Source organism: Neofelis nebulosa, chromosome 8 (genome assembly GCF_028018385.1).
Source record: "Neofelis nebulosa isolate mNeoNeb1 chromosome 8, mNeoNeb1.pri, whole genome shotgun sequence".
NCBI classification, from domain to species: domain Eukaryota; kingdom Metazoa; phylum Chordata; class Mammalia; order Carnivora; family Felidae; genus Neofelis; species Neofelis nebulosa.
In genome coordinates, this window is record NC_080789.1 from 77,559,354 (window position 1) to 77,571,525 (window position 12,172).

Sequence of the window (12,172 nt, forward strand, 5' to 3'; positions counted from 1 at the left end):
AATGGGTCAATAAAGAAATCAAAGAGGAAATCAAGGGGCGCCTGGGTGACTCAGTCTGTTAAGCGTCCGACTTCAGCTCAGGTCACGATCTCATGGTCCATGAGTTCGAGCCCCGCGTCGGGCCCTGGGCTGATGGCTCAGAGCCTGCAGCCTGCTTCGGATTCTGTGTCTCCCTCTCTCTCTGCCCCTCCCCCGTTCATGCTCTGTCTCTCTCTGTCTCAAAAATAAATAAACGTTAAAAAAAAATTAAAAAAAAAAAAAGGAAATAAAAATATACATGGAGACAAATGACAATATAAACACAATGGTCTAAATCTTTAAACACAGCAAAAGCTATTCTAAAAGGGAAATTTACAGTGATACAGGTCTCGTGAAGAAATAAGAAAAATCTCAAATAATCTAACCTTACACCTAAAGGAACTATAACAAGAACAAAGCCCAAGGTGAATAGAAGAAAAGAAACAATAAAGGTTAGAGCAGAAATAAATGAAACAGAGACTGATAAAACACACAAAAAAAATCAATGAAACCAAGAGCTGGTTCTCTGAAAATATAAACAAAAATTGATAAGCCTTTAGCCAGACTCATCAAGAATGAAAGAAAGGACACAAATAAAATCAGAAATGAAAGAGAAACAAAGCCACAGAAATACAAGGGTCATGAGAGATTACTACAAAAAAAAATTGTATGCCAGCAAATTGACAACCTAGAAGAAATGGATAAATTCCTAGAAATGTATAATCTTCCAAAACTGAACCAGGAAGAAAGAAAAAATCTGAACAAACCAATTACTAGTAACAAAATTGAATTGGTAATAAAAACTCCCAACAAACAAAAGTCCAAGACCAGACAGCTTCAAGGGTGAATTCTACCAAACGTTTAAAGAAGTGTTAATACCTATTCTTCTCAAACTATTCCAAAAAAATAGAAGAGTAAGAAAAGCTTCCAAATTCATTCTATGAGGCCAGCATTACCCTGATACCAAAACCAGATAAAGACACTACAAAAAAAGAAAACTATAGGCCAATATCTTTGATGAACATAGATGTAAAAAACCTCAACAAAATATTAGCAAACTGAATCCAACAATACATTAAAAAAGTCATTCACCACGATCAAGTGGGATTTATTTCTGGGATGCAAAGGTGGTTCAATATCCACAGATCAATCAATCGCATCAACAAAACAAACAATAAGAATAATATGATCATTTCAATAGAGAAAGAAAAATCATTTGACAAAGTACAACATCCATTTATGATAAAAAAAAAAAAAAACCTCAACAAAGTAGGTTTAGAGGAAACATACCTCAACATAATAAAGGCCATGTATGAAAAATCCAAAGCTAACAACATCCTCAATGAGGAAAAGCTCACTAAGATCAGAAACAAGATAAGGATGTCCAATCTCCCCACTTTTATTCAACATAGTACTGGAAGTCCTACCCACAGCAATTAGACAAGAAAAAGAAGTAAAAGCCATTCAAATTGGTAAGAAAAAAGTAAAATTTTCATTATTGGCAAATGACATGATTCTATACATAGAAAACCCTAAAGACTCCACCAAAAATCTACCAGAACTAATAAATGAATTCAGGAAAGCTGCCGAATATAAAATCAATATACAGAAATATGTTGCATTTCTATACACTAATAACGAGGCAACAGAAAGAAGGTAAGAAAACAATCCTATTTACAATTGTACCAAAAATAATAAAATACCTAGGAATAAACAACCAAAGAGGTAAAAGACCTGCTTTCTGAAAACTGTAAAACACTGATGAAAGAAACTGAAGATGACACAAACAATTGGAAAGACATTCTGTGGTCATGGATTAGAAGAACAAATATTGTTAAAATGTCCATATACCCAAAGCAATCTACGGATTTAATGCAATCCCTATCAAAATACCATCACTTTTCACAAAACTAGAACAAATAATCCTAAAATTTGTATGGAACCACAAAATACCCTGAATAGCCAAAGTAATCTGGGGAAAACAAAAACAAAAACAAAAACAAAAACAAAAACAAAACTGGAAATATCACAATCCCAGATTTCAATATACACTACAAAACTGTGCTAATCAAAACTGTATGGTACTGGCACAAAAACAGATGCAAAGATCAACAGAATAGAGAGCCCAGAAATAAATCCATGATGGTCAACTGATCTATAACAAAGAAGGGAAGAATACGCAGCTGGAAAAAGGTAGTCTCTTCTCAACAAATGGTGTAGGGAAAACTGAACAGCTACGTGCAAAAGAATCAAACTGGACCACTATTTTACACCATACACACAAATAAACTCAAAATGGATTAAAGACCTAACTGTGAGACTTGAAACCATAAAAATCCTAGAAGAGAGCACAGGCAGTAATTTCTCTTGACATCTGTCATAGCAATATTTTTCTAGACATGTCTCCTAAGGGAAGACACCTTTATTTCCAAGGGAAATAAAAGTAAAAATAAACTATTGGGACTACATCAAAATAAAAAGTTCTGCACAGCAAAGGAAAACAGTTGACAAAACTAAAACACAATCTACTGAATGGGAGAAGACATTTGCAAAGGACATATCCGATAAAGGTTTAGTATCCAAAAACTATAAAGAATTTCTACAACACCAAAAAAAAAAAAAAAAAAGCAAATAATCCAATTTAAGAATGGGCAAGGGACGCCTGGGTGGCTCAATAGGTTAAGTGTCTAATTTGGCTTAGGTCACGATTGTGAGTTTGAGCCCCACATCAGGCTCTCTGCTGTCAGTGCAGAGCCCCCTTCAGATCCTCTGTTCCCCCACTCTGTTCTTCCCCTGCTCATATGCGCACTGTCTCTCTCATAAATAAGTAAACACCAAAAAACACTTTTTAAAATAAAAAAAAAAAATAGAATTGCTATATGATCCAATAATTCCACTGCTGGGTATTTACCCAAAGAATACAAAAACACTAATTTGAAGAGACATATGCACCCTTTCATTTTCTGCCGCGTTACTTACAAAAGCAAAATTATGGAAGCAGCCCAAGTGACCATCTGTAGAGGAATAAAGACAGAGACAGGACGGACAGTCAGAGAGAGGTGTACACGTACACACACACACACACACACACACCATGGAAAGAGGATGCTAAATGAAATAAGTCAGAGAAGGACAAATACCATATGATTTCACACATATGTGGAATTAAGAAACGAAGCAAAGAAAAAAAGAGACAAAGAAACATACTCTTAAATATAAAGAACCCATGGTGTGAGGTGGGTGGCAGGGGGGAATGGGCAAAATAGGTAAAGGGGTTTAAGAGTAGGCTTGTCATGATGAGCACTAATGTATAGAATTGTGTAATCAGTGTATTATACACCTGAAACGACATTATAACACTGTAAGTTAAGTGTCTTGGACTTAAAATTTAAGGAAAAAACCACATTAGACCAGAAGGACTTAAGAGATACACACAGAACATTCCATCCAAAAGCAACAGAATACCCATCCTTCTCAAGCATACATGGAACACTCTGCAGGATAGATCATGTATTAGGCCACAAAAATAGTGGCCTAATTAAATTCTTAGTAAGTTTAAGAATGCTGAAATTATATCACACGCCTTTTCCAACTACAATACTATGACAAGGAATCAATTACAAGACTGAAAAATTCACAAGTATGTGGAGATTAAAAAGCATGCTATTAACCAATGGATGAAAAAATAAAATTAAAAAATAGCTTGAAACAAATGAAAATGGAAATATAACATACCAAAACTGCACAAGCAGTTCTAACAGAGAATTTCATAGTGATAAATGCCTGTATTAATAAACAAAAAAGATAGCAAATAAACAATCTAACTTTACATCTCAAGGACCTAGAAAAGGAAGAGTAAATCCAAAATTAGTAAAGGAAATATCAAAGATCAAAGTGGATATAAATGAAACAGAGACTAAAAAGACAACAGGAAGAAAAAAAAAATCAGTGAAACTAAGAGCTGCTTTTTTGAAAAGAAAAAAATAACCTTTAACCAGACCTGCCACAAAAAAAGAGAACTCAAATTAGAAATAAAAGAGATATTACAACTGTTACCACAGAAATACAAAAGATCTTAAAAGACTACTCTAATATATACACATCTGCACAATGGAATATTATTCAGCCATAAAAAAGGAAAGAAGTCTTAATATTTGAAACGAAATGGAAGGACTCTGAGAGCATTATACCAAGTGAAATAAACCAAAGACAAATATCATATGATCTTACTTACATGTGGAATCTAAAAAAAGGCAAAAAGAAAGTCATACATACTGGGAACAGCTTAGCAGCTCTCAGAAGCAAGGGGTGGGTGAAATGGGTGAAGGTGGTCAAAGGTACAAACTTCCAATGAAGTAAGTCCTGGGTATATAATATACGGTATGGTGACTACAGATAATAATATTGTACTATATATTTGACAGTTGCTAAGAGAGTAAATCTTACATTTTCATAAGAAAAAATGCAACTATGTGTGGTGATGAGTATTAACTAGACTTACTGTGATCATTTCACTATACATATATATATATATATACATATATATACATATATATATAAAATCATTATGTTGTACACATGAAACTAATATAATGCTGTATGCCAATTATATTTCAATTACAAAAATTACGTCAACAGACTCGCAAACAAACCAAACATGTTTACAGGTTCTCATTTTTTATCTATTATAAATAATATTGGCTTCCTCTACAACTGGCTGGATCAGTGCATGTTTTTCCCTGGTGATTTAAACAACCAATGTCTGCGCTCATTCTAGGAAGGTGAGTGGCTACAGAACTTCCAGTATGGCAAGTCACAGGTGGCTTACTCTGAAAATATGACCCACTTGGCACCCCTATGCCTTCTGCTTTTTTCATCCTCACATAATCCTCAAATTGATGCAATATCTATATATATATTCAAGGGTTAGAGATTTTTGTGCCTGGTCTCAGTGTCATCTTTTAGTTTCTTCCGAATTGTACTGTACTGAAATCTACAGTACTTTGGATTTATACTGTGAGATTGAGCCTTTCACTGAAAAGGCTTTGTCATATTTTTAGCGTTTTCTCTCTGATAACCACCATCAGTTGGGAGTAGCAAACATTCATTCACGACACATTACCCAAAAGTGATTCAATTTTTACTAAGTTTTCACTTTTCATTTTTTTTTTTTTTTTTAATTTTTTTTTTCAACATTTTTTATTTATTTTTGGGACAGAGAGAGACAGAGCATGAACGGGGGAGGGGCAGAGAGAGAGGGAGACACAGAATCGGAAACAGGCTCCAGGCTCCGAGCCATCAGCCCAGAGCCTGACGCGGGGCTCGAACTCACGGACCGCGAGATCGTGACCTGGCTGAAGTCGGACGCTTAACCGACTGCGCCACCCAGGCGCCCCATCACTTTTCATTTTATAAGAGACGCTTCTTAATTCTTTGATATTAATACAACAGATAAATGTGATTTTTCTTTATTTTTCTTAATATTTTTTTTGAAGAGAGAAAGCATGCAAGCAAGCAGGTGAGGGGGAAAGGGAGAGAGAGAATCTTAAGGATGCTCCACACCTAGTGCGGAGCCCAACATGGAGCTCAATCTCACAACAGTGAGATCATGACCTGAGCTGAAATCAAGTGTCAGATGCTTAGCCAACTGAGCCACCCAGATGCACCTATTTTTCTTATCTTTTTAACATTTTTTATCTGTAGTGAAAGAAGTCAGACATAAATGGTAACATATTTTATGATTCCATTTCTATGAAATAGCCAGAATAGGTAAATCCACAGAGACAGAAAGAAGATTGGTGGTTTACAGGGCCTGGAGGAACGGAAGAACAGGAAGTAACTGCTTAATGGGCATGGAATTTTCTTTTGGGTGGTAAAAATGTTTTGGAACTAGAAGGAGGTGCTGATTGCACAACATTATGTATATACTGAATGCCACTGAACTGTACTCTCTAAAATGGCAAGTTTTATGTTACAGAAATTTCACCTCATTTTTAAGTTATAAAAAAAGGGAAGCAGCACATGAACTATACAAAGAAACTAGAAAAAAAAAGAGAAAATATATAAGTTTACCTAAGAACATGCACAAGAAAACAATACAGGAATGAAATCTATGATCAATATTTAGCACCAAATTACTAAACTTAATGAAATCATCACCTTTAAGAACACAGGACAAATGAAGGCACATCAAGCAGGAGAGAGCAAGATTTCAGGAACTAAAATGTAGATAGCAGTGCTGGGGGCAGGGCATGCTTTTTTTAAAGTAAAAGAATTCTAGGATGATTTAGCAGTTTTTTAAAAAAGATGATAACAGGGCAGCTGGGTGGCTCAGTTGGTTAAGCATCTGACTTCAGCTCAGGTCATGATCTCACGGTCCATGGGTTCAAGCCCCACGTCGGGCTCTGTGCTGACAGCAAGGAGCCTGGAGCCTGTTTCAGATTCTGTGTCTCCCTCTCTCTCTACAGTCCCTCCTTCACTCACAGTCTGTCACTTTCTCTCTCTCAAAAATAAACATTAAAAAAATAAATAAAAATAAAAAGATAATAACAAGAGTTGGTGAGGATGTGCAGAAACTGAAACCCTCAAACACTGATGGAAGGAATGTAAAATAGTACAGCCGCACTGGAAAACAATGTGGCAGTTTCTCAAAGTTAAACAAGAGTTACCAAATGACACAGCAATTCTACTCCTAAGTAAAACCTTGGTTTGAGAGCATAATTCTTTCTGGAAACATGCTTGTAATCCAAAGCACTCATATATCAAAGCGAATTTCAAAAACCACTGGCTCAGTTGCGATCATGCGATTTTCATCATCACATACTATTCATATTGCAAGACACTACTCATTTTTCAAGTTAAAATTTATTAGAGGGGCGCCTGGATGGCGCAGTCGGTTAAGCGTCCGACTTCAGCCAGGTCACGATCTCGCGGTCCGTGAGTTCGAGCCCCGCGTCAGGCTCTGGGCTGATGGCTCGGAGCCTGGAGCCTGTTTCCGATTCTGTGTCTCCCTCTCTCTCTGCCCCTCCCCCGTTCATGCTCTGTCTCTCTCTGTCCCAAAAATAAATTAAAAAATGTTGAAAAAAAAAAAAAAAACATTTAAAAAAATTTATTAGAAATGTTTGCTCGTCTTATGGAACACTCGTAGAACAAGTTACTCGCAATCCAAGGTTTTACTGTATATCCAAGAGAACTGAAAACATGTCCAGACAAAAGCTTGCAAACAATGTTCATAGCATTCTCCATCATAACCAAAAAATGGAAACAACCCAATATTCATCAACTAGAATGGATAAGCAAAATGTGGCATATGTATACAATGGAATATTATTTAGCCATAAAAAGTAATGAAGTACTGGGACACCTGAGCGGCTCAGTTCGTTAAGTATCTGACCCTTAATTTTGGCTCAGGTCATGATCTCATGGTCGTGAGATGGAGCCCCGTGTAGGCTCTTGCTGGGTGTGGAGCCTCCTTAAGATTCTCTCTATCCTGCTCCCTCTGTTCCTCCCCCCATGCACACAAGCTCCCTTTCTCTTTCAAAAAAAAAAGTAATGAAGTATTAATACATGGATGAACTTAAAAACATCATGCTGAGCAAAGGAAGCCAGACACAAAGAGCCACATATTGTATGATTCTATTTATATGAAATGTCCAGAATAGGCAAATCCATAGAGACAGAAAGTAGATTAGTGGTTGCCAGGGGATGGGACAGGGGAAGGATGAAATGAGGAATGACTGCTAATGAGTACAGAGTTTCTTTCTTGCATAATAAAAATGTTCTGGAAAAAAAAATGTTCTGGAATTAGATGGTGATGGTTGCACAATTTGTGAATATACTAAAAACCAATGAGCTGTACATTCTATAATGGTGATTTTATGTTACATAAATTATATTTTAAAATGTTAGGGAAAAAATGTTGGTTTGCAAACTGGTCATTTAAAACCCAAGATTCCTTTCTGAATTCCTAAAGGTAGAATGCTGAAATCACTGAAATGAAAGGTAAAGTGAAAAGTTCATTACTAGCAACTCTGAGTCTCAGGTTAATGTCATGTCACTAGGATTCCTATACTGGGTGCTGGTGTTTTGTTTTTGTTTTATTTTTTTTTTTATTTTTTTTACATTTATTTATTTTTGAGACAGAGACAGAGCATGAACGGGGGAGGGTCAGAGAGAGAGGGAGACACAGAATCTGAAACAGGCTCCAGGCTCTGAGCAGGTCTCGAACTCACGGACAGTGAGATGGTGACCTGAGCTGAAATCGGACGTTTAACCGACAGAGCCACCCAGGCACCCTGGGTGCTGGTTTAGATTACATACCTGGGAGGGCACCCCCTTATTCTCAACTTAAAAAAATAGTGATTAAATTTCCCAAGTTAAGTCACAAAAGTTGTTTAAGTCTTATCTCCTCTCCACCTGCAAAGTACACCATGGTCTAAAAGTATCAACCTTTTCTCTCCCCTCTTCTGTTCTTTCCACACAGATGATCTCAGTTAAAGAAAAAAACAACAACAAAAAACTAGCTAAAACCATTAAAGTTGTGAATGATCTACAGCTATAAACATGATTCCTTCTCCTCAACTCTTCCAACTCTATAGGCTTGAAAGAAGGATTACTTGGGCAATTTAACAAATCAAAATTTAAAACATTAGCAAGAATGCCACAGATATCAACATGCTACTCAATGGCGGTATGCCCTTAGGCTCAGCTTCCCTATCTTTTCTAGTTACATGCATTTTAAAATCAAAGACTCACTAATACACTTTTCAATTGGGATCTATGAATCATCTGCATCAGAATCACCTGTAGTGCCTGGCCCAACATAGATTTGAAAATCAAAATCTCTGGGGATGGAATCTAGGAACTTATTTTCAAAGTGATTCTTACATATACTAAGTTTGCAAATCACTTCTAAAAAAAGTTCAACAAAATGGGACCTACAGCCACTTAAGATGTAGTTAATGTGTAAGAGAGAGGGTCTACCCGTATTATGAAGACATCATCACTGCCACTGAGAAGTTTACCGGTCAGAACATTTATTATTATGTTGGGATAATATCGTACACTACTCCATTAAATATGAATGTAATGCATGTGCTGTATATTACAAAACATTAAATGGCACAGAGGACAAAGTAGTGGTATACTAGTATTCAAGTCAAACAGAAGTGATTTTTTTCAATATAATGAAAATATGGGGGGGGGGAGACATTGTTTCTAACCTTATTTATTAATTCTGTACCTGAATAATAAAGGACTGAAGTACAGCTAATAAAGACGTAAATGGAGATAACCTTCATTAAATCTTTAAAAACTAATTTCCCTGGGTACTTGGCTGGCTCAGTCAGTATAGCATGTGCCTCTTGATCTCAGGGTTATAAGTTCAAACTCCATGTTGGGCAGAGAGCCTACTTAAAACACACACACAAACTTAATTTCCCTACTGAGCAATTTCAAACATCAACACACAAATATGGCATGTATCACTACTAGGATGGTTTCTGCTAGCACAACGTTAATGATTTTCCTACCAGTGAGATCTTTTCTCCTCTACTCCAAAGAGTAATTCTGCCAACAGGTTTACTCACGGAAATAAACTCGATTTTGGGGCATCTCAGTGGCTTAGTCAGTTAGGTGCCTAAATCTTGACTTTGGCTCAGGTCACGATCTTAGTTTCACAGGCTCAAGCCACACAGCCAGCTCTGCACATTGATCCCACAGAGCCTACTTGGGATACTCCCTCTCCCTCTTTGTCTGCCTGTCTCTCTCTAAATAAACAAACTTTGGAAAAAAAAAAAAAAAAGGGAAACTCAATTTTGTGTAAGAAAAATCCTTCTTGATTTTAAACTATTTATGCTGACACACAATAGCCCTGATTCTTTTACTTCTCCAAGCTTAGAAAGCATGGAGAATCTCTTAATAGTATATGGAAAGTTTCTGGTCCACAGATAGGAAACACTTCCAAATTACTACCAAAGAAGATTTAGTTCATCTCCTTTCACTGTATTTTCAAAAACAGATCCATTTGATGACAGAAGTACCAGTGTTTTAAAATATTATCTGGTTACAGTGAACAATATCCATTCATTCAAAGTATTGATGGAGCACTCACTACACGCCCCGGGACTGTTACAGAGCTAGGAATAGGAACGCAGCAGTGAACAAAATATGTGAAATAAAAATACAGCTCCTAATATTATATTGATGATTCAGTGTCCAATCATTACAAGTAAGTTACAAATACTACAATATATGTAGGCAAGAGTGAGCAGAATCTATACCAATCCTACAGCAGACCAAGGATATGTGTTTCTGAAATAATTTCTACCACTTTATTTAAAAGCAAGAAAAAGTACAGGATGTCTATGGTTTCCAAGGTTTGAATATACTCCATGGTACTCTGAACGTTAAGTTCCCTGTCATAATATTTATACTCTACACTAAAATACTGTAGCAAGATATAGCCACAGAAAATGAGGAAACCGTCCCCTTCTCAACAGAAAAGATCATTGAGAAATAAAAACACTTAAAATCAATATACTAAGCTCTAAAATGCGTTTCTCTGAACTCTAATAAAAGTCCTATGATTCTTTTAAAACCAAGAAAATCAGCAGGCAGAGAAAATGAAACTTGTACTTCTCCTGTCACTCTAAAAATAATTTTTCAACATTTTCTGCATATAAAAAATTATGTTATCTATGACACCCAATATGAAAAGACCAGAGAACCTGATGCCCAATTTGGATGGAAGACAAAAACCACAGCCAACGCAGAAAAACTGGTTATTCCTTCCTAACACCCAGATACAGGTGGTTTGGGGCGGGGGAGACGGGGGGGTTGCTTTTTATTAACTGCTTCGGCGTCCTCAAAACATGAAGGGATTGCACTGCAGCAAAACATTCAGGTATACCACACAGTAGCGGCCTTCTCAACCCCGACCCCGCGGTTCCAAAACTGACTCCGGAGCCCCTGAGCAAGGCAAGAAGGGGAATAAAAACCCTGCCGCCCTAAAACCAACCGAAGAAGGGCTAGCTGGCCCGCCATGAGCCCAGTGTGGCCCCACGTGCCCAGCGCGTCCCCCAGGTGCCCTTCCAAGCAGCGGCCCGCAGGGCAAGCCGCGCCCGGTCTCCGCGGGCTCCAGTTCCGCTCGCCGGTCCGTCCCCCGACTAGCCCGCCCCCGGGACCCGCCGCGCCGGCTCCGCCCCTCGCCTCCCGACCCGGCCCGGATTCCCAGGCCCGAAGTAACCTGCCCCGGGCGGAAAGGCGCGGCACAGCCCGAAGAGCCCGGGTGCCCCCAGCAGCGCCCTCCTCCCACAGGCCGCAAAGGCCGGCTCGGAGCCGGCGCTGCCGCAGCCCCCACCAGGCCCGCGCCCCGGGCTCTGGCCTGGGCGGACGCCGCCCTCGTCTCCTACCTGCGTTCCCACCACGACGATCTGAGGCAACTGGATGATGTCGGCGCCCACCGTGTTGAAGACATCCTGAAGCTTGTTGATAACTGGAATTAGCGCCTCCATGGCTCCGAAAACACAGGACCCCCGCCCGGCCGGCCGCGGCAATGAATGGGGCCGGGGCCCAGAGTCCGCCTCCTTCCTCCTCTCCTCCGCCTTCTCCTCGGGAGCCGGCACCCATTGGACCCCGCCCGCGCTACCTGCCCCCTCCCGGCAGGCCATGCGCTAAGAGGAAGGTGGAGAGAAACAGAGCCTGCCGGGAGTTGTAGTTCTGGGGCAGAGGAAAGAGAGGCCTACGGATTCCAGAAAGCTACGCCGCGCTGGGCGGGTGGAGAGCCGAGGGAGAAGGTGCTTGGGGCGGGCGTGGTTTTCAGGCTCTCGTCAAAAGCCCTCGGAGCGAAGCCCTAAGAGTAGGAGGGAAAATACACTTACGCCTGTATTCAGAGCGTAACGGGTGTGAAAATGCCAGATATGGATGTGTGTTTAGCAGAGCGTAGTATCTTGATTATCCAAGATGTTATTTCCTTATGAAGCTGCCTGCTCAATAAGGACGGGTTGAAGAGACTTAAAGAATAACTCAGAGCCTCAGACACCCCAACCAGGTGCAAAAGGTCTGTAGGCTGATACTAGAAGGCGTGGGGTGCTATTTTGCAAAAATACAATACCCAGCCCCGGTTGGAACATGCGGGTTCTCCCAAGATTTTTGT

General features: G+C 39.1%; 1 protein-coding gene across 9 annotated transcripts in view; it reads right to left on the bottom strand.

Moving 5' to 3' along the window:
* Nucleotides 1-11,670, bottom strand: part of DNM1L (dynamin 1 like) — a 51,397-nt gene extending 39,727 nt beyond the window's left edge. For 5 of the 9 annotated variants that reach the window (XM_058743153.1, XM_058743152.1, XM_058743149.1 and 2 more), the window contains exon 1: nt 11,430-11,669. In XM_058743153.1, the coding sequence (XP_058599136.1) occupies nt 11,430-11,531 (102 nt within the window). In that variant the 5' untranslated portion in view covers nt 11,532-11,669. Of the gene's footprint in view, nt 1-11,429 lie in introns of all 9 variants that reach the window. The other 4 variants (XM_058743154.1, XM_058743150.1, XM_058743147.1 and 1 more) reach the window with 1 other exon arrangement.
* Between the last annotated feature and the right edge of the window lie 502 nt (nt 11,671-12,172).